At 41.2% G+C, this 24,106-nt stretch overlaps 1 protein-coding gene across 6 annotated transcripts in view; it reads right to left on the minus strand.

Annotated features, from left to right (window-relative positions):
• lds (transcription termination factor lodestar) overlaps window positions 1-24,106 on the minus strand; it is a 251,928-nt gene that overhangs the window by 75,153 nt on the left and 152,669 nt on the right. For all 6 annotated transcript variants that reach the window (XM_070105078.1, XM_070105080.1, XM_070105081.1 and 3 more), the window contains exons 16-18: window positions 19,914-20,009; window positions 15,275-15,393; window positions 7,542-7,654 (exon numbers count right to left, since the gene is read on the minus strand). In XM_070105078.1, the coding sequence (XP_069961179.1) occupies window positions 7,542-7,654; window positions 15,275-15,393; window positions 19,914-20,009 (328 nt within the window). The remainder of the gene's footprint in view (window positions 1-7,541; window positions 7,655-15,274; window positions 15,394-19,913; window positions 20,010-24,106) is intronic.

The raw sequence follows: 24,106 nt of genomic DNA on the forward strand, positions 1-24,106 counted from the left end.
CATATGTTGCATCAACACTAGTAAGTAAACTACCAGCTGCATCAAATACCTTTAACAGACTCTGATAAGTTTCAAACATACTATACCAATAAAGGAGTAACCCTAAACAGTTGTCAACTAGTAAGTGTATCTCATGACTTTATTCAAAAAGAACTAAGCAGGTTAAACCCAACTATGAGCACAGGCCCTGATAACATCCCATCTAAGATCCTAAAAGATGGTGCTTCTGAACTGTCAATCCCTATTGCTAACATAATAAATCTATCAATCACCACTAATACCATCCCGGAGGGGTTCAAGGAGGCCCGAGTTACTCCTATCTTCAAGAAAAATAGTAGGTCTGATGTCAGCAACTATAGGCCTGTTAGTATACTCGGAATAAAATCCAAAATTCTAGAGAGGGCGGTGTAGTCTCAAGTAGTTAAGTACCTTAATGACAACAACATTCTCCATAGCTAACAATCGGGCTTTAGAAGATCTTACTCAACCGACACCTCCCTAATTAATCTGATGGATTACCTGAGAACTGAAATGTCAAAGGGGAACCTCATAGGTATGGTAACCTTAACCTGCAAAAGGCCTTCGATACTGTCAACCACAATATATTATGTAAGAAACTTCAAGCTATTGGTATAGGCTCTGTAGACTGGTTTAAGTCCTACCTTAGCAACAGGAGACAAATTGTCAAAATCAACAAAACAGAATCAGAACCCCTGCCGATAGCATGTGGAGTTCCCCAAGGTAGTATTCTGGGTCCCTTATTATTCTTATGTTATGTCAGTGACATGCCTATCAGTGTCAAGTGCAAACTCCTACTGTATGCAGATGACAGTGCCCTGTTAGTGTCAGGTGAAGACCCACAAGATATAGCTAATGTTTTAACACTGGAACTGGAGTCCTGCAGCAAATGGTTAGTAGACAACAAACTATCATTACACCTCGGGAAAACTGAAGCCATTCTCTTTGGCACGAAACAAACTGAGAAGGGTAAATAATTTTAATGTCCCGTGTAATAGGGAGCCCATCACTTTGGTTTCATCAGAAAAATATCTGGGAATCCCCTTTGACCCATGCATGTCAGGAGAATTGATAGGGAACAGTGCAGTAAAGAAAGCGAATGCCAGACTGAAGTTCCTGTATAGACAAGCACAGCGTCTACCTACTGAGGCTCGCAGGACCCTATGTCTAGCCCTTATACAATGCCATATGGATTATGCTTGCTCTTCATGGTACTCTGCCTTGACAAAAAACAAAAACAAAGATAAACTGCAAATCACCCAAGAGAACATGTAGGCCAAGATGAATTACATACTGAATGTTGAAGACAGAGTAAAACAACTGAAGCTAAACCATGTTTATAAAATTGCTCACAAACAGTGTCCAGAATATCTTGCTGTCAATTTTGTCAAGGTTGTGAACCAAAGCAATCATAGTACTAGGGGAGAGAGCACAACTTTGTAGTAGCCACAGACAGTGGCCAGGCTTCAAACACCTTTTATTGTACAGCAATAAAGGAATGGAACAGACTACCCGCACATGTCAAAGTCAGTCATAGGTTGAACCAGTTCAAGAAGACTGCCAAAAGGTGTCTGATGAATGTAGCTACAGAAAGGGAGGGGAATGATTTTCTATTTTTTAGCTAACATACGTGTAAATTTGACCTTATTCCTAGTAATGACCCTCGTATTGTAGATAGTCTTTTTAGTATGATAAGAAGATGTTATCTTCATTGTAGAATAATAAGAAAATATTATAACCTTTATATTATAATAATAAGGTAAAAGGACCCCAATGGAAATAAGTCACTCTGTCTGACTTTTTTGGGTTATCCCAGGTTCTCTACACATATGCTGCTATCTATGATAATTCTATGTAACTGTATTTGTGTATACCTGAATAAACTTACTTACTCCTGTCCTGCAGCCCATGAACCAGCAGGTCATTTCCAACTGTACACAAAAGCTATGTTTGAAAAGTGCTTTGAAGTGACCACAGACACTCTATTGACTAAAAGTTTTGGAAGGATCACTTTAATATCCTCAACTGTGTAAACCTTATATGTAAGGCTTGGGAGGGAGTGACTAAGAGGACCTTGAACTCTGCTTGGAAAAAAACTGTGGCCAGAATGTGTAAACAAAAGGGATTTTGAAGGGTTTGAGGCTAACCCTGAGAAGCCTATGCCAATTGAGGAATCCATTGTGGCATTGGGGAAGTCCTTGGGGTTGGAGGTTAGTGGGGAGTATGTGGAAGAGTTGGTGGAGGAGAACAATGAAGAACTAACCACTGATGAGCTGCTAGATCATCTTCAACAGCAAGAGGCCAGACCTGAGGAAACTGCTTCAGAGGAGGGGAGAGAGAAATTGAAGAAGTTGCCTACTTCAAAGATTAAGGAAATGTGTGCAAAGTGGCTTGAAGTGCAAACCTTTTTTGATGAAAATCACCCTCAGACAGCTACTGCAAGCCGTGCTGGCAACCTGTACACTGACAATGTTGTGAACCACTTTAGGAAAGTCATAAAGGAACGAGAGGTACAGGCCTCTATGGACAGATTTGTTGTGCGACAGACGTCCAGTGACTCTCAAGCTGGTCCTAGTGGCATTAGAAGAAGGGAAGTAACCCCGGAAAAGGGCTTGCTACCTCAAGTCCTAATGGAAGGGGATTCCCCTTCTGAACATTAACAACTTCGACACTCTCCCCTCCTCCCATCCCATCAATCATCACCAGATCTTCATTAAAGGTAAGTGTCATGTATTCTATTGTTAGTAGAGTACTACTAACTGTGAATGTCTTCTTCAGTTTGTGTGCATTAAACTTAATATTTCATGTGGTAAAAATTTTTTTTTTCATACTTTTGGGTGTTTTGCACGAATTAATTTGATTTCCATTATTTCTTATGGGGAAAATTGATTTGCTTTTCGATAATTTTGGTTTACGATGAGCTCTCAGGAACGGATTAATAACGCAAACCGAGGGTCTACTGTACATGCATTTTTTAGGTCAAGCTCTACTGCTCACTTAATCTATGACAGTGTAAACTTGTTGTTAGAATGGTAAGCAAGACACAGGCAACAGTTAGGCAACTTTATTCCGAAACGTTTCGCCTACACAGTAGGCTTCTTCAGTCGAATACAGAAAGTAGGCAGAAAGTAATGTTCTTGCCTACTTTCTGTATTCAACTGAAGAATCCTACTGTGTAGGCGAAATGTTTCAGAATAAAGTTGCCTAACAGTTGCCTTTGTCTTACCTACCAACCTGTCGGTATTGTATACCATTTTGATATTCATCCTGTCAGACACTGCAACACAATGGCATCTTGGTACAGAAAACACCTTGGACAACTTTTTCAAGTGAGAAATGTTTGATCGGAGAGGGACGTGTCCTCTCAGTGGCTGCTTTCTCACTACTACTACTACTACTCTGCACCTCTCCTTCCAACAGTATTTAAGTCTCCGCACTGTCGCTTGATCTTCAGATAGTTCTTGACTATGGAACTGAACTTCTCCAGGCTGAGGGACTGACCTCAAATCTACGACTTTAAGGGTGATGGACTGATTACATCGTCTTCACATCTCTAATGTTCCTGCCTACTTTCTGTATTCGACTGAAGAAGCCTACTGTGTAGGCGAAACGTTTCGGAATAAAGTTGCCTAACTGTTGCCTATGTGTCTTACCTACCAACCTGTCGGTATTGTATACCATTTTGATATTCATGTTAGAATTTTATATGCATTTTACAGCAATTATCACTTTACAGCAGTAGCCCACAAATTAACCTGCTGTGTAAGTGGAGCCCTCCTGTAAATACATTCTATTTAATTTTGGATGCACTTTTCGAATTGTACAGGCACACCTTGCTAATAAGACGCTTGCTTTACAATGCTTCGCTAATATGGTATTTTTAAATTAAATTCATATTCATTATTGACACTTGCGTTACTCTTAGGATTGTTTTTGTCAATTTTCGTTTTTATTTTTTTTTTTTCAACAAGTCGGCCGTCTCCCACCGAGGCAGGGTGACCCAAAAAAGAAAAAATCCCCAAAAAGAAAATACTTTCATCATTCAACACTTTCACCACACTCACAAATTATCACTTTTTGCAGAGGTGCTCGGAATACAACAGTTTAGGAGCATACACTAATAAAGATACACAACATATCCCTCCAAACTGCCAATATCCTAAACCCCTCCTTCAAAGTGCAGGCATTGTACTTCCCATTTCCAGGACTCAAGTCCGACTATATGAAAATAACCGGTTTCCCTGATTTTTTCTTTTTTTTTTTTTTTATCACACTGGCCGATTCCCACCAAGGCAGGGTGGCCCGAAAAAGAAAAACTTTCACCATCATTCACTCCATCACTGTCTTGCCAGAAGGGTGCTTTACACTACAGTTTTTAAACTGCAACATTAACACCCCTCCTTCAGAGTGCAGGCACTGTACTTCCCATCTCCAGGACTCAAGTCCGGCCTGCCGGTTTCCCTGAACCCCTTCATAAATGTTACTTTGCTCACACTCCAATAGCACGTCAAGTATTAAATACCATTTGTCTACATTCACTCCTATCAAACACGCTCACGCATGCCTGCTGGAAGTCCAAGCCCCTCGCACACAAAACCTCCTTTACCCCCTCCCTCCAACCTTTCCTAGGCCGACCCCTACCCCGCCTTCCTTCCACTACAGACTGATACACTCTTGAAGTTATTCTGTTTCGCTCCATTCTCTCCACATGTCCGAACCACCTCAACAACCCTTCCTCAGCCCTCTGGACAACAGTTTTGGTAATTCCGCACCACCTCCTAACTTCCAAACTACGAATTCTCTGCATTATATTCACACCGCACATTGCTCTCAGACATGACATCTCCACTGCCTCCAGCCTTCTCCTAGCTGCAACATTCATCACCCATGCTTCACACCCATATAAGAGCGTTGGTAAAACTATACTCTCATACATTCCCCTCTTTGCCTCCAAGGACAAAGTTCTTTGTCTCCACAGACTCCTAAGTGCACCACTCACTCTTTTTCCCTCATCAATTCTATGATTCACCTCATCTTTCATAGACCCATCCGCTGACACGTCCACTCCCAAATATCTGAATACATTCACCTCCTCCACGCTCTCTCCCTCCAATCTGAAATCCAATCTTTCATCACCTAATCTTTTTGTTATCCTCATAACCTTACTCTTTCCTGTATTCACTTTCAATTTTCTTCTTTTGCACACCCTACCAAATTCATCCACCAATCTCTGCAACTTCTCTTCAGAATCTCCCAAGAGCACAGTGTCATCAGCAAAGAGCAACTGTGACAACTCCCACTTTATGTGTGATTCTTTATCTTTTAACTCCACGCCTCTTGCCAAGACCCTCGCATTTACTTCTCTTACAACCCCATCTATAAATATATTAAACAACCACGATGACATCACACATCCTTGTCTAAGGCCTACTTTTACTGGGAAAAAATTTCCCTCTTTCCTACATACTCTAACTTGAGCCTCACTATCCTCGTAAAAACTCTTCACTGCTTTCAGTAACCTACCTCCTACACCATACACCTGCAACATCTGCCACATTGCCCCCCTATCCACCCTGTCATACGCCTTTTCCAAATCCATAAATGCCACAAAGACCTCTTTAGCCTTACCTAAATACTATTCACTTATATGTTTCACTGTAAACACCTGGTCCACACACCCCCCTACCTTTCCTAAAGCCTCCTTGTTCATCTGCTATCCTATTCTCTGTCTTACTCTTAATTCTTTCAATAATAACTTTACCATACACTTTGCCAGGTATACTCAACAGACTTATCCCCCTATAATTTTTGCACTCTCTTTTATCCCCTTTGCCTTTATCCAAAGGAACTATGCATGCTCTCTGCCAATCCCTAGGTACCTTACCCTCTTCCATACATTTATTAAATAATTGCACCAACCACTCCAAAACTACATACCCACCTGCTTTTAACATTTCTATCTTTATCCCATCAATCCCGGCTGCCTTACCCCCTTTCATTTTACCTACTGCCTCACGAACTTCCCCCACACTCACAACTGGCTCTTCCTCACTCCTACAAGATGTTGTTCCTCCTTGCCCTATACACGAAATCACAGCTTCCCTATCTTCATCAACATTTAACAATTCCTCAAAATATTCCCTCCATCTTCCCAATACCTCTAACTCTCCATTTAATAACTCCCCTCTCCTATTTTTAACTGACAAATCCATTTGTTCTCTAGGCTTTCTTAACTTGTTAATCTCACTCCAAAACTTTCTTATTTTCAACAAAATTTGTTGATAACATCTCACCCACTCTCTCATTTGCTCTCTTTTTACACTGCTTCACCACTCTCTTAACCTCTCTCTTTTTCTCCATATACTCTTCCCTCCTTGCATCACTTCTACTTTGTAAAAACTTCTCATATGCTAACTTTTTCTCCCTTACTACTCTCGTCACATCATCATTCCACCAATCGCTCCTCTTCCCTCCCGCACCCACTTTCCTGAACACTAACACTACATTTTTAAACCTACCCCATACCTCCTCGACCCCATTGCCTATGCTCTCATTAGCCCTGAATCCCTTCACTAAATATTACCCTGCTCACACTCCAACAGATCATCAGGTCCCAAGTACCATTCGTCTCCATTCACTCCTATCTAACACGCTCACGCACGCTTGCTGGAAGTCGAAGCCCCTTGCCCACAAAACCTCCTTCACCCCCTCTCTCCAACCCTTTCGAGGATGACCCCTACCCCGCCTTCCTTCCCCTATAGATTTATATGCTTTCCATGTCATTCTACTTTGATCCATTCTCTCTAAATAACCAAACCACCTCAACAACCCCTCTTCTGCCCTCTGACTAATACTTTTATGAATTCCACACCTTTTCCTAATTTCCACACTCCGAATTTTCTGCATAATATTTACACCACATATTGCCCTTAAACAGGACATCTCCACTGCCTCCAACCGTCTCCTCGCTGCTGCATTTACCACCCAAGCTTCCCACCCATATAAGAGTGTTGTTACTACTATACTTTCATACATTCCCTTCTTTGCCTCCATAGATACCATTTTTTGACTCCACATATACCTCAACACACCATTCACCTTTTTACCCTCATCAATTCTATGATTAACCTCATCCTTCATAAATCCATCCGCCGACACGTCAACTCCCAAGTATCTGAAAACATTCACTTCTTCCATACTCCTCCTCCCCAATTTGATATCCAATTTTTCTTTATCTAAATCATTTGATACCCTCATCACCTTACTCTTTTCTATGTTCACTTTCAACTTTCTACCTTTACACACATTCCCAAACTCATCCACTAACCTTTGCAATTTTTCTTTAGAATCTCCCATAAGCACAGTATCATCAGCAAAAAGTAACTGTGTCAATTCCCATTTTGAATTTGATTCCCCAAAATTTAATCCCACCCCTAATCCCACACCGTAGACTGTCAAGGAACATATATTTTCTTTGTGAAGTTAAATGCTACTTGTAAGAACTATCATCAGAGACCACTAACCATCAATGTTTGGCCGAGGTTGAGTCATGGCAAGAGGATTCATACCAGGCCATTTTTCTTGTTTTTCTCTCTCCTTCTCTTCACTTGTCTTCATGTACTGGATCAGCGTTGACCTGTTGTAAGACAAATATAAAAAATAACAATAGTAATATAAAATACTTCTTTCTTGTTCTTTCAACAAACCGGCTGTATCCCACCTAGGTAGCGTGGCCCAAAAAGAGAAACAAATGTTTCTCTTTTTAACTTCAGTAATGTATACAGGAGAAGGGGCTACTAGCCCCTTGCTCCCGACATTTTAGTCCCCTCTTATGATATGTATGGCTTACAGAGGAAGAATTCTGTTCCACTTCCCCATGGAGATAAGAGGAAATAAACAAGAACTAGTCAGAAAATAGAGGAAAACCAAGAGGGGTGTGTATATATATATATATGCTTGTACATGCACATGTAGCGTGACCCAAGTGCAAGTAGAAGCAGCAAGGCATACCTGAAATCTTGCGTGTTCATGAGACAGAAAAAAAAGACTCCAGCAATTACAGGCTTCCGCTTTACACTCACTTAGCAGGACGTAGTACCTCACTGGGTGGTTGATGTCAACCAACCTACTACCTAAAATATATAATACAGTGGTCCGTCGATAATCGTAAGGCTCGATAGTCTTAACTTTCAAAAATCGTAATGTTATTTTCGTCAAAACAATGGCTCGCGAATCGTTGTTTGACTCGCAAATAGTCGCTCATCTGGGACGCGTACACACAGCCCCAAGCCGCCTCACACATTCCCAGCCAGTTTGCCATTGTTTATCAGTGAGTGAGGATGATCCCACGAGTTCATACGATACACTTCATAATATTCCATTCGTTTCAGTCCTTGCAACTGCTAAATAAGTCACCCTGGCTCCAAAGGAAGCTTCAAGTGCCAGCCATTTGGTAAAGAATGTGAGAAACACAAACAATTTGAGAAAAAGTTTGTAGAAAAATACGAAGGTGGTGGTGGTAGAGTGGAAGCAGTTGTGATAGTGGTAGAGGGTGGTAGTGATGGTGGTAAAGGGTGCCTTCTTCAGTGATTCTACCAACTCCTCCAATATTGTTGGAAAACACTGCCGCCTCAGCTGCTGCTTCACCACCATTATGGACGGCTTACTCTCAGTGGCCCTTATACATCCAACAACACAACACCTCTCGTGACATACATAATGACTTATTTTATTCATTCTAGAATATATTCCATGTTTCTAGGTTATTAATATTGTTTATTATGTCACATTAGTTGAATTGTGATAGATAAATAAACCGTAGAGTCGCTATTAGAGTCATTCTCCAACAATAAACTCCCCGCCACTCCCTCTGCCATACACCAACAAAAGTCTTCAATAAAAGGTAAGTGTGATGTTACATGTTCATTTATACATTTCATTAGTGCTTTACATTTATTAGGCATTCTTTTCTGCATGTAAATCTATATTTACGCTAGGGAAGTGACCTAGAGTCCTTATGGAGGGGGATTCCCCTTCCAAACAATAACCTCTCTTCCCTCTCTCCTCCTCCCTGTCTTCCATTCATCAACAACAACCTTCAATAAAGGTAACTGTCATGTTTAATGTTTATTCTTTTGTGCATGTAAATCTATCTTTAAGGTAAAAAAATAATTGTTGTTGATATTTCTGGGTGTCTGGAACGAATTAATTGGATTAACATTATTTCTTATGGGGAAATGGATTCGAAAATCATCAATTTCAATAATAGTCCCACTTCCAGGAACGGATTAATTACGAAAAACGAGGGATCACTGTACATAATATAAATCTCCATGGTGAAGTGGAAAAGAATTCTTCCTCCATAAGCCATACGGGTTGTAAGAAGTGATTAAAATGCCGGGAGCAAGGGGCTAGTAACCCCTTCTCCTGTATACATTATTAAAAGTAAAACAAAAAACTTTTGTTTCTTCTTTTTCGGGTCACTACGCCCTGGTGGGAGACGGCCTGTGTTAAAAAAATAATAAAAACTAACAACACAATCACCATCATTCATTCAATGGCTATCTGTCAACACACTTCTTAAAGAACAGCAGCTGAATGATGGAGAATGTGCTTTGTCTGGCATTGTCCTACCTTGGTAGGGTTTAATAAAATAAGATAGCTACAATAATGGTTTTTCAAAAAAGTGCACTAAATAAATATTACAAGATTGTTAACAAAATATTAAAAGCCTCTTCCTCTCTCTTGTACTTCACATTTCCAGGACTCAAGTCCAGCTATATAAAAATAACCGGTTTCCCTGAATCACTTCACTAAATATTACCCTGCTCACACTCCAACAGATCGTCAGGTCCCAAATACCATTAGTCTCCATTCACTCCTATCTAACACGCTCATGCAGGCCTGCTGGAAGTCCAAGCCTCTCACCCACAAAACCTCCCTTACCCCTTCCTTCCAACCTTTTCGAGGATGACCCCTACCCCGCCTTCCTTCCCTACAGATTTATACGCTTTCCACATCATTCTACTTTGATCCATTTTCTCTGAATGACCGAACCACCTCAACAGACCCTCTTCAGCCCTCTGACTAATGCTTTTATTAACTCCACACCTTCTCCTAATTTCCACACACTGAATTTTCTGGATAATATTTACACCGCACATTGCCCTTAGACAGGACATCTCCACTGCCTCCAACCGCCTCCTCGCTGCTGCATTCACAACCCAAGCATCACACCCATATAAGTGTTGGTACTACTATACTTCCATACATTCCCTTCTTTGCCTCCATAGATAACGTTTTTTGACTTCACATATACCTCAATGCACCACTCACCATTTTTCCCTCATCAATTCTATGATTAACCTCATCCTTCATAAATCCATCCGCCAACACGTCAACTCCCAAGTATCTGAAAACATCCACTTCTTCCATACTCCTCCTCCCCAATTTGATATCCAATTTTTCTTTATCATTTGATACTCTCATCACCTTACTCTTTTCTATGTTCACTTTCAACTTTCTACCTTTACACACACTCCCAAACTCATCCACTAACCTTTGCAATTTTTCTTTAGAATCTTCCATAAGCACAGTATCATCAGCAAAAATCAACTGTGTCAATTCCCATTTTGTATTTGATTCCCCATAATTTAATCCCACCCCTCTAACGAACACCCTAGCATTTACTTTTTACAACCCCATCTATAAATATATTAAACAACCGTGGGAAGTAGTCTCCCTCTCTTCTACACACCCTAACCTGAGCCTCACTATCCTTATAAAAACTCTTTACAGCATTTAGCAACTTACCACCTATTCCATATACTTGCAACATCTGCCACAGTGCTCTCCTAATGTTTAAGGAAATGCTAGTTCGAGCAGCAGGACCAGAGAACGAAAAAAAATATGCCAAAAGCGAAGCTGAACATTTTTCTTGCTTCCTAGTGATACATTTTTGTCTTTCTAGACAAGATGCAAGCTTTTAGTTGAAGATAGCCACTATCATATACCTTTTCTAAATCCATAAATGCAATAAAAACTTCCCTACCTTTATCTAAATACTGTTCACATATATGCTTCAATGTAAACACTTGATCTACACATCCCCTACCCACTCTGAAACCTCCTTGCTCATCCGCAATACTACATTCTGCCTTACCTCTAATTCTTTCAATTATAACCCTTCTGCACACTTTTCCTGGTATACTCAGTAAACTTATTCCTCTATAATTTTTACCATCTCTTTTGTCCCCCTTCCCTTTATATAAAGGGACTATACATACTCTCTGCCAATCCCTAGGTACCTTCCCCTCTTTCATACATTTATTAAACAAAAATACCAACCACTCCAACACTATAACCCCCCATGCTTTTAACATTTCTGTCACAATCCCATCAGTTCCAGCTGCTTTATCCCCTTTCATTCTACGTAATGCCTCATGCACCTCCCCCACATTCGCATCCTGTTCTTCACTACTAAAAGATGGTATACCTCCCTGGCCAGTGCATGAAATTACTGCCTCCCTTTCTTCATCAACATTTAAAAGTTCCTCAAAATATTCTCGCCATCTACCCAAAACCTCCATCTCCCCATCTACTAACTCCTCTACTCTGTTTTTAACTGACAAATCCATTCGTTCTCTAGGCTTTCTTAACTTAACTCACTCCAAAATTTTTTCTAATTTTCATTAAAATTCCTTGACAGTGCCTCTCCCACTCTATCATCTGCTCTCCTTTTGCAATCTCTCACCATTCTCTTCACCTTTCTTTTGCTCTCCATATACTCTACTCTTCTTATAACACTTTTGCTTTGTAAAAACCTCTCAAAAGCTACCTTTTTCTCTTTTATCACACCCTTTACTTCATCATTCCACCAATTACTCCTCTTTCATCCTGCCCCCACCCTCCTATAACCACAAACTTCTGCCCCACATTCTAATACTGCATTTTTAAAACTATTCCAACCCTCTTCAACCCCCCCACTACTCATCTTTGCACGAGCCCACCTTTCTGCCAATAGTTGCTTATATCTCACCCGAACTTCCTCCTCCCTTAGTTTATACACTTTCACCTCCCTCTTGCTTGTTGTTGCCATTTTCCTCTTTTCCCATCTACCTCTTACTCTAACTGTAGCTACAACTAAATAATGATCCGATATATCAGATGCCCCTCTATAAAAGTGTACATCCTGGAGCCTACCCATCAACCTTTTATCCACCAATACATAATCTAACAAACTACTTTCATTACGTGCTATATCATACCTTGTATATTCATTTATCCTCTTCATCAAATATGTATTACTTATTACCAAACCTCTTTCTACACATAGCTCAGTTAAAGGCTCCCCATTTTCATTTACCCCTGGCACCCCAAATTTACCTACTACTCGCTCCATAAAATTTTTGCCCACTTTAGCATTGAAATCCCCAACTACCATTACTCTCACACTTGGTTTAAAACTCCCCATGCATTCACTCAACATTTCCCAAAATCTCTCTCTCTCTCTACACTTCTCTCTTCTCCAGGTGCATATACGCTTACTATAATCCACTTTTCACATCCAACCTTTATTTTATTCCACATAATCCTTGAATTAATACACTTACAGGCCCTCTTTTCCTGCCATAACTTATCCTTCAACATTATTGCTACTACTCCTTTAGCTCTAAATCTATTTGAAACCCCTGACCTAATCCCATTTATTTCTCTCCACTGAAACTCACCCACGCCCTTCAGCTTTGTTTCACTTTAAGACAGGACATCCAGCTTCTTCTGATTCATATCATCCACAATCATCTCTTATCATTTGCACAACATGCACGCACATTCAGACTTCCCACTTTGACAATTTTCTTCTTCTTATTCTTTTTAGTAATTATTACAGGAAAAGGGGTTACTAGCCCATTGTTCCCGGCATTTTAGTTGACTTTTACAACACGCATGGCTTACGGAGGAAAGATTCTTATTCCACTTCCCCATGGATATAAAAGGAAAAGTAATAAGACCAAGAACTATTAAGATAAAATCAAAGAAAACTCAGATGAGTGTGTATAAATAAACGTGTACATGTATGTGTAGTGTGACCTAAGTGTAATATATCTGATATATGGTCTATGAAATAAAAATGAACCTTATTCTGAAAGAAAATTTGTTAAGGACACAATTTTGGAATATTTGCATGGTCTATTCTCACAGGACCTCAAGCAGCATAAGCCTAAGTGAATTTCTGATGAGTTATTATTATTTTAAACACACCAGTGGTCTCCCACCAAGGCAAGATGAAAAAAAACAAAACTGACAGAGCCACACTGCCTTGCCAGAAGTGTGCTGACAACACACTTCACATGACCCTCTGAACTATAACATTTCCCCACCACTCCTCCAGAGTGCAGGCACTCGCTCTACCTTCCACCTCCAGAACTCCAGACCGGCTAACTGGTTTCCCTGAATCCCTTCAAGTTACCTTACACACTAACAACATGCCAAGCCGTAAGAACCACTTGTCTCCACTCACACAAGCCTACTGAGTGTTCAAAGCACTAAAATAAAGTATCCTGACATTTTTTGTCTTACCACTGCTAAACATTCTCACCTGCACCATACATAGCCCAATGAAATTTGGATACATTGATTGTGGTACAAATTAAAACCCGGTTGCATATGTTTTTGAAGAATGTACTTAACTTATTTGGCAAATATGATTTTTATATTTATGAATTTTAATACAGAATGAGAAAAAAAAACTAGTACATGAAAATGAGCAAAATTCTAATACAGTACAGTGGTCCCTCGATAATCATCAGGCTCGATAGTCGTCCTTTTCGAAAATCGTCGCATTATTTTCGTCCAAACATTGGCTCGCAAAGGGTCGGTTGACTTGCTAATCGTCATTCGTCCTGGATGCGTACTCACGGCTCTGAGCCGCCTCAGCCTCCCTTCCCAGCCAGTTTGCCATTGTTTACCAGTGAGCGATGGTCCCCTCACTTGTTCATACGAAATATTTCATAATATTCCATTCATTTTAGTACTTGCAAGTGCTAAATAAGCTACCATGGCTCCAAAGAAAGCTCCTAGTGCCAAGCCTTTGGTGAAGGTGAGAAATATGATTGAATTTAAGAAAAACATCATTGAACAATATGAAAGTGGCGTACGTGTGGCTGAACTGGCCAGGATGTATAACAAACCCCATACAACCATATCTTCCATCGTGGCAAAGAAAAAGGAAATCAAGGAAGCTGTTGTTGCTTGGAGAAAATTGTGGCCAGACTGTGTCCACAAGAGGGATTTTGAAGGGTTTGTGGCTGACCCTGATGAGCCTATGTCAGTTGTGAAATCTATTGTGGCATTGGGGAGTTCCATGGGGTTGGATGTGAGTTTGGAGGATGTGGAAGAGTTGGTGGAGGACCACAACGAAGAGTTAACCACTGAGGAGCTGCAAGAGCTTCAGCAGGAACAGCAACAGATTGCAGCTCAGAATCTTGCTGCAGAGGAGGAGGAAGAGAGATGGAAGAAGGTGCCTTCTTCAGAAATTAAGGAGATTTTTGAAATGTGGGGGAGGATGGAAAGATTTATGGAGAAACATCACCCTGAGAAGGATATTGCAAGCCATATCGTCAACTTGTACAGTGACAGTCTTGGCCCATTTTAGGGAAGTTTTAAAGAGACGCCAGAAACAGAGCTCTATGGACAGTTTTTTTGCGAGACAGGATTCCAGCGACTCTCAAGGTGGTCCTAGTGGCATTAAGAAACAGAGGAGAGAAGTAACCCCAGAAAAGCAATTGGTACCTGATGTGTTGATGGAAGGGGATTCCCCTTCCAAACTGTAAATAATTCATTCTCTCTCCTCCAGGCTGCCATACACTAAGAAGAATCACCAATAAAGGTAAGTGTTATGCTGTTAATGTTTCATTCATCATGTGCCATTGTATTGTTTATGTACTACATCTATATTTCATGTAAAAAAATTTTTTGTTTTAATACTTCTGGGTGTCAGGAACGGATTAATTGTATTTACATGATTTCTTATGGGGAAAATTGATTTGAAAATCGTCTATTTCGATAATTGTTGCACTTCCAGGAACGGATTAACGACGATAAACGAGGGACCACTGGATTTGGTACAGCCAAAAAAGTAATACTGAAAACATGTTGACTAATCACAAAAATTTTCATTATCTGAGTGGAAAATATTTTGCTCTTTAGAAGCAGAAAATAGGGAAGACTATCAGATGTAAATAGAGTGTACACCCACCTCGAGAAAGTAAAGACTCGATCGTACACTTCTCGTTCCTGTCGAGTTAGAGACAGACTATGTTCGACAACCTGTTTCTCTGGCAGTTCAACAATCTTCTTGCCAGTACTCTGATCTATCTGAAGTAAACCAAGTGTCACATACACAATTAAATATTCCAGAAAAACAGTAACATAATAAAGCATTTACATTTTTAAGAGTAAAATACACAAATAACCTACACTTTGGTGACAAAGTTATGATGGATGTTTCGGTCTGATCCGATCCAAATTGGACCAAAACATCATCATAACCTTCAGTCTTTAATGTGCAGTTTATCCGAGTATTGTTTCAGTCATGGTACTATGCCTTTTTCCTTTAACAGAACAATTGTTTTAGTAGAATGGAAATGTATATCATGTAAGTAATACATTTTTTTTATTTTTAAACACATCGGTCATCTCCCACTGAGGAACGGCAACCTGAAAAAGGAAAAACACTTTCGCCATCATTCACGTTATCACTGCCTTGCCAGAGGTGCCTATATTACAGCTCAAATGACCCTCCAATCAGCAATATTCCCACTCCTCCTTCAGAGCGCAGGCACTGTACTTCCCACCTCCAGGACTCAAGTCTGGCTAACCGATTTCTCTGGTTACTTAGCTTACACTCCAACAGCACATCAAGTCATAAAAACCACTTACCCCCACTAACTCCTATCTAGCATGCTCACAAGACACCTGTTGGACACCCAAGCCCTTTGTATACAAAACCTCTTTTACCCTCTCCTTCCAACCTTTCCTAAGACAACTCCTACCTCACCTTCCTTCCACTACAGAGTTAAACACCCACCAAATCAGCCTATTTTGCTCCTTTCTCTCTAGACATCCAAACCATCTCTATTATGATTCCTCAGCCCTTTGGATAATACTTTTAGTAACTCCACACCTTTTTAATCTCCAAGCTACAAATTCTCTGCATAATACATATTCACATCACACATTGCCCTCAGACACGACATCTCCACTGCCTCCAGCCCTCTCCTTGCATTTATAACCGACAAAAGGTGATATAAAGCAAATGCTCAGACAGCACTAGTGAATGTATTGGAGAATGCCTCTGTAAACCTAGCCCCCAAGCCGGGAGCAACGGGCTAGGAGGCTAGGTTATTCCCTATAAATTACTGAACGTAAAAAGGAAGAAAATCTTTACGTTTCTTCTTTTAGGTCACTCTGCCTCGGTAGGAGATGGTCGGTGTTAAACAAAATAACAACATATTACAACTTGTAATAATGTGGTAGAACTACCGACAATATGTTAGGTAAAAGGACAAGTGCAATTAATGTGACATTTTATTGGAGAGCGAAATGTTGCAATAATAAAATGTCAGACTAGCTACATCTACGCTCTTTTACCTAGCATATTACAATTTAGCTTAAATACCATATTTTACAGCTTATAAGACTTGTTTTACCATCAGTGGCTCTGCATTGGACTTACTGGGAGAACTACAGCCCACCCGACACCCCAAACTTATAGTTCCCATCACTGACCTTCAGTTTATAGGACGCAGGGTGATTTTTGGAGACATTTTATGGAAAAAAAAAAGCATCTAATAAGCCGAGAAATACGATACACAGTGGAACCTCGGGATGTGAACTTTTTTGTTCCAGAAGGCTGTTTGAGTGCTGAAACTGAACGAATTTGTTCCCATAAGAAATAATGTAAATTAGATTAATCTTGTAGGAGTGAGGAAGAGCCAGTTTTGAGTGTGGGGGAAGTTCGTGAGGCAGTAGGTAAAATGAAAGGGGGTAAGGCAGCCGGGATTGATGGGATAAAGATAGAAATGTTAAAAGCAGGTGGGGATATAGTTTTGGAGTGGTTGGTGCAATTATTTAATAACTGTATGGAAGAGGGTAAGGTACCTAGGGATTGGCAGAGAGCATGCATAGTTCCTTTGTATAAAGGCAAAGGGGATAAAAGAGAGTGCAAAAATTATAGGGGGATAAGTCTGCTGAGTATACCTGGTAAAGTGTATGGTAGAGTTATTATTGAAAGAATTAAGAGTAAGACGGAGAATAGGATAGCAGATGAACAAGGAGGCTTTAGGAAAGGTAGGGGGTGTGTGGACCAGGTGTTTACAGTGAAATATATAAGTGAACAGTATTTAGATGAGGCTAAAGAGGTCTTTGTGGCATTTATGGATTTGGATAGGGTGGATAGGGGGGCAATGTGGCAGATGTTGCAAGTGTATGGTGTAGGAGGTAGGTTACTGAAAGCAGTGAAGAGTTTTTACGAGGATAGTGAGGCTCAAGTTAGAGTATGTAGGAAAGAGGGAAATTATTTCCCAGTAAAAGTAGGCCTTAGACAAGGATGTGTGATGTCACCGTGGTTGTTTAATATATTTATAGATGGGGTTGTAAGAGAAGTAAATGCGAGGGTCTTGACAAGAGGCGTGGAGTTAAAAGATAAAGAATCACACACAAAGTGGGAGTTGTCACAGCTGCTCTTTGCTGATGACACTGTGCTCTTGGGAGATTCTGAAGAGAAGTTGCAGAGATTGGTGGATGAATTTGGTAGGGTGTGCAAAAGAAGAAAATTAAAGGTGAATACAGGAAAGAGTAAGGTTATGAGGATAACAAAAAGATTAGGTGATGAAAGATTGAATATTAGATTGGAGGGAGAGAGTATGGAGGAGGTGAATGTATTCAGATATTTGGGAGTGGACGTGTCAGCGGATGGGTCTATGAAAGATGAGGTGAATCATAGAATTGATGAGGGAAAAAGAGTGAGTGGTGCACTTAGGAGTCTGTGGAGACAAAGAACTTTGTCCTTGGAGGCAAAGAGGGGAATGTATGAGAGTATAGTTTTACCAACGCTCTTATATGGGTGTGAAGCATGGGTGATGAATGTTGCAGCGAGGAGAAGGCTGGAGGCAGTGGAGATGTCATGTCTGAGGGCAATGTGTGGTGTGAATATAATGCAGAGAATTCGTAGTTTGGAAGTTAGGAGGAGGTGCGGGATTGCCAAAACTGTTGTCCAGAGGGCTGAGGAAGGGTTGTTGAGGTGGTTCGGACATGTAGAGAGAATGGAGCGAAACAGAATGACTTCAAGAGTGTATCAGTCTGTAGTGGAAGGAAGGCGGGGTAGGGGTCGGCCTAGGAAAGGTTGGAGAGAGGGGGTAAAGGAGGTTTTGTGTGCGAGGGGCTTGGACTTCCAGCAGGTATGCATGAGCGTGTTTGATAGGAGTGAATGGAGACAAATGGTTTTTAATACTTGACGTGCTGTTGGAGTGTGAGAAAGTAACATTTATGAAGGGGTTCAGGGAAACCGGCAGGCCGGACTTGAGTCCTGGAGATGGGAAGTACAGTGCCTGCACTCTGAAGGAGGGGTGTTAATGTTGCAGTTTAAAAACTGTAGTGTAAAGCACCCTTCTGGCAAGACAGTGATGGAGTGAATGATGGTGAAAGTTTTTCTTTTTCGGGCCACCCTGCCTTGGTGGGAATCGGCCAGTGTGATAATAATAATAATAATAGATTAATCTGTTTCAGATACCCAAAAATACACTTACAAAAGCACTTACATAAACACGCTTACATAACTGTTCGCGTTTTGAGCCGTTTGTATCCCAAGGTACCACTGTATGCTGTGAACAACTCTTAACCCTTAAACTGTCCAAATGTAGATCTACGTTTTTTCAACATTTGAAAGTATGTACAAAAAAGTAATAATTTTTTTTTTTTACATTTGAAAACATGTAAAAAAAACTGATCTATTTTTTTTATGTTTGAATATATGTAAGAAAAAACATTTATCAACTTTTGGAGCCCTACGCATGTGAACATAGATCTGCATGGACAGTTTAAGGGTTAAACAACTCGCCATCCTTGTGTTTGAGAGCAGTTTTAAATGTTACCAATACAATAAACAAGTTTCTCACTACTGTATTTATGTAGTCTGCTGGTAGTGGCTTGTTGATATGTAGTTGCTGGGCACCTCTGTACACACTACAATACTGTAATTCCCTCACATGCTGTATGTTAAACTCATGCCCGTGCCCAGAATACACAGGTTAGTAACAGCTGCACCCACCTGTATACTAACAAAGGGGCAAGTTAAATTAACACAAATGAAACAACTAGAACAATTATTAAACATTTGCATTCTCTTGCCAACTGCACACACGGGTAAATTTTTTTGACAGAATTATTAAACTCCTTGTAAATTAGTTATTTTTGTGAGGGTCAGTAAAAGAAGGAAACTGAAAGCAAACAGGAAAGAGAAAAATGAAGAGAATAACAAAAAAAATTAGGTAATGAAAGACTGGATATCAAATCGGTGGGAGGAAGTACGAAGGAAGTGAATGTGTTCAGATATTTGGGAGCTGACTTGTCAGCAGATGGGTCTATGAATGACGAAGTGAATCATAAATAGTGGGATACACAAATAACCCGCACATAAAAGACAGAAGCTTACGACGACGTTTCGGTCCGACTTGGACCATTGTCAATGGTCCAAGTCGGACCGAAACGTCGTCGTAAGCTTCTGTCTTTTATGTGCGGGTTATTTGTGTATCGTTCCAGTCACGGTATTGTGCCTTTTTGTTATTTATAAATAGTGGGAAATGGCTGATGTGTTAATAATAAAAAAAAATCTTTACCTGATCCTTGGTTCGACGCAAGACAAGGACCTTCACTAGAAGGCCCAGTCGAAGCATTCCTTGAGCACTGTTGTTCGACACCTGCAGTTTCCAACACTGGAAAATAACAAAAATGATTATAAACAAAAACTATACAAAACCTACTTCAAATTATTACTTTTCATAACCTTTTCATATGTATTATAATGTTAAATTTAAAACTTTATGTAGAAAGTTCATTGAACCCCTAACTAAAATACCAATATAATGTCCAAGATAATGTACATACTAGTAATGGGCTATCAGACTTTCACCCAGTAAGTCCTCTATTAATAATCATAATAAAAAAAAAATTATGAATAATGATAATTTGGGATTTTGATATTCTTGAGCATCTGTTCTTTCAATTATTATTATAATCAAAAAGAAGTGCTGAGCCACAAGGGCTATACAGCGCTGCAGGGTAGGGAAGGAAGCGAGGGTATTGGATGGCAGAAGGGACGAGGGATGATCAGTAGGTTACAGAAAACAGCGGGGCAGGGGATAGTACGGGGGTAGAGGGTAGCAAGAGATTGAAGTAGAAAGGGCTGAAGGTATCAGAATTTGTGAAGTAAGTCAGTTATTGTCAAAAAGTCAATGAGAGAATCTGGATGAAAGGTGGGTCCATCAGCGAGAAGGGAAGGTAAAGAGAGAGCAGCAGAGCGAAGACGACGACGGAGGTAAATTCTGCGTGCTCGTTGATAAAGTGGGCAGTCCAACAGAATGTGGCTGACTGATAATGGAACTTGGCAATTCTCACAGAGAGGAGCAGGGCGCCTCTCCATAAGATATCCATGAGTAAGACGAGTATGACCAATGCGAAGACGGGAGAGAGTAGTCTCCCAACCTCGACACTGGTGATAAGAAGACGGCCAGTAACCTTTACTCGGTTTAATAGATTGAAGTTTGTTGCCGAGCATAGTAGACCAACGTTGTTGCTAATGGGTGTGAAGTTGGGAAGATATTGCAGCAAAATAGTCCGTAAATGGAATACCTCTACATGAAACTGGTAGGTCATGTACTGCTGACCGCGCAGCAGTGTCTGCCTGTTCATTGCCCTGTACGTCAACATGACCAGGGACCCAACAAAAAACAATATCTTTATGCTTGGTAAAGATGCGGCGTAGCCAAAGCTGGAAACGGAGGACTAAGGGGTGAGGTGTATCAAATTTCTGTATAGCCTGTAAAGCACTAAGGGAGTCTGAGACAACCACAAATGATGACACAGGCATAGATGCAATACGGATAAGTGCTGTAAGGATGGCATACAATTCAGCAGTAAAAATACTAGCCGAAGATAGTAAATGCCCTTGTACGACGCTGTCCGGAAACACTGCTGCGAATCCTACGCCGTCAGAAGACTTAGAGCCATCTGTGTACACAGCAATGGCATGAGAATGAGAGTGAAAGTGGTCAAGAAAATGAGAGCGGGAAGCGACCGTAGACAGTTGGGCTTTCGAGCAAGGGAGAGAGAAAGAACAGACTCGAACAGCTGGAACTTCCCAGGGGGGTAGGGAAAAGTGAGATGCTACATGTACATAGAAAGGTGGTAATTGAAGAGAAGACAAGAGCGAATGAAGGCGAAGAGAGAAGGGACGGAGTAAACAGGGGCGGTGAACAAATAAAGAATGTCTATTAATATCAGTGACCATTCTATAAATGGAAGGATTGCGGAGATCGTGAGAGCGTACATAGTAGCGCAGGCAATGGGCATCACAGCGATCGGATAAGGATGGAACGTTCGCTTCTGCATAGAGGCTCTCGACAGGGGAAGAGCGGAAAGCACCAAGGCATAAACGTAATCCTTGGTGATGAATGGGGTTAAGGCTAGAGAGAGTAGCAGGAGATGCCGCTGAATAGATCTGGTCACCATAATCAAGTTTCGATAAGATAAGGGTGGAATGTAGGCGAAGGAGGGTTCGACGATCAGATCCCCATGAAAGATGAGCAAGGGTTTTAAGGAGGTTCAGCCGGCTGTGGCAAGTTGCCTTCAGAGAGGTAATGTGAGGTTTCCAGGATAACCTACGATCAAAGAGGAGGCCCAGAAACTTGACTATCACGTTCAGGGATATGGGAGCCATAGAGGTACAATGGATGATCGGAGATGACAGAGCGTCTAGTGAAAGTAATTTGGTGGGTTTTAGTGCTGGAAAATTTAAACCCACGTGTGGTGGCCCAATTGGAAACACGGTCGACTGCATGCTGGAGAGAAACTGTAATAAGGTGACAGTAAAGCGCCTGCACAAGCAATAGCGAAGTCATCAACATAGAGTGATGACCAAATATCTGATGGAAGACTAGAGGCCAAATCATTAATAGCAAGGAGAAAAAGTGTTGTGCTCAGAACACATCCCTGGGGGACACCTTCAGCTTGGATAAAGTCCGGGGAGAGCACATTATTAACCCGAACACGGAAATGCCTGTCAGTTAAAAAGTTCTTAAGGAAGGATGGTAGATTGCCTCGGAGGCCTAAGGAGTGGGCTTGGGCTAAAATATTATACCTCCAAGTTGTGTCATATGTCTTCTCAAGGTCAAAAAATATGGCAATAACTGAGTGGTTATTCGCAAAGGCATTACGAACATACGTATCCAAGCGTAGTAAGGGATCTATGGTAGAACATCCCTTACGAAAGCCATATTGACGAGTGGAGAGACTGTTGTGTCTCTAAATACCACACTAAACGTCTATTTACTAGGCGTTCCATCACTTTGCAAACTGCACTGGTAAGAGCAATGGGACGATAGTGGGAGGTTTCATGTCCCGTAGTGCCTGGTTTGCAGAAAGGAAGAACAATGGCGGATTTCCACAGCTGTGGAAGAACTCCTTGTGACCAAATAAGATTGTAAAGGCGTAATAGGACTGCAAGGGCTGACTGATGTAAATGTTGTAGCATACGAATATGAATGTCGTCGGGCCCAGCTGCCGACGATCGGCAAGCTGAGAGTGTTGCCTCCAGTTCTTGAAGTGTAAAAGGCATATTATACTGTTCTTCTCTGAGAGAAGAAAAGTCCAAGGGTGCTAACTCTCTGGCAGACTTTGAGGAAAGAAATGAGGGGCATAGATGGAGTCCCTGAGAAATACGGACCAGATGATTGCCAATTTCATTGGCAACATCTAGTGGGTTTGCTATATCAACACCGGCAACCCGCAGAACAGGAGCTGGGTCAGGAGAATATTTACCACTCAGTTTTCGTACTTTTTTCCAGACTGCACTCAGAGGAAACAGAGGTGATGGTGGAGACAATCTCGCCAGCAAGTGCATTTAGCGTCACGGATGACACGGCGAGCGATCGCACGCTTCTGCTTAAATTCAAGAAGTCTCTCTGTTGTTCTATTGTACCGGTACCTGCCTCATGCAGCGCGTTTCAAATGTACTGCACGAGCACAAGCAGGAGACCACCAAGGCACGTATTTCTGAGAATGCCTGCCCGAAGTTTGGGGTATAGAATGAGAAGCTGCAGTTAAAACGGAGGACGAGAAGAGGTGTAAAAGCTTATCGATGGAGGACGAAGAAGGAACCTCTCTAAGAACAGTTAGGTGTGAGTAAAGGTTCCAATTTGCCTGATCAAACTGCCAGCGTGGGATGCAAAGAGGTGGTGAATATGAAGGGGAAGTAAAAATGATTGGGAAATGATCGCTGTCATGTAAGTCCGGAAGAACAGACCAAGTGAAGTCTAATGCGGCTGAGGAAGACCAGACTGAGAGATCGATGCAAGAGAGAGTGAGAGTCCGAGGATCAAAATGGGTGTGAGTACCTGTATTTAAAACATGGAGGGGGTGGTTGGCAAGAAAAGCCTCTAACTGAATGCCACGGGAATCACAGTGAGACCCCCCCCCCCCCCAAGAGGAAATGGTGGGCATTAAAGTCACCAAGTAACAGAATCGGTGGTGGTAATGATGAAACAAGAAAGGCAATATCTGGAATAGATAATGCCCGAGAAGGAGAGAGATATAAAGAACAGAGCGTATACCACCTATGCAAGTGGATACGGGCTGCTGTGTAATGCAGCGAAGTACGAACAAATAGCTGATGGTACGGAATATCAGTGCGTAGAAGAAGGGCACTTTCATTAAAGGTCCCATCAGGAAAAGGATCTGAAGAATACAATACCAACAGGGGAAAACTGGGAGAGGAACATCTGAAGCTCACCCCGATTACCCCTGAGGCCGTGTA

This window comes from Cherax quadricarinatus, chromosome 96, assembly GCF_038502225.1.
Source record: "Cherax quadricarinatus isolate ZL_2023a chromosome 96, ASM3850222v1, whole genome shotgun sequence".
Classification (NCBI taxonomy): Eukaryota; Metazoa; Arthropoda; class Malacostraca; order Decapoda; family Parastacidae; genus Cherax; species Cherax quadricarinatus.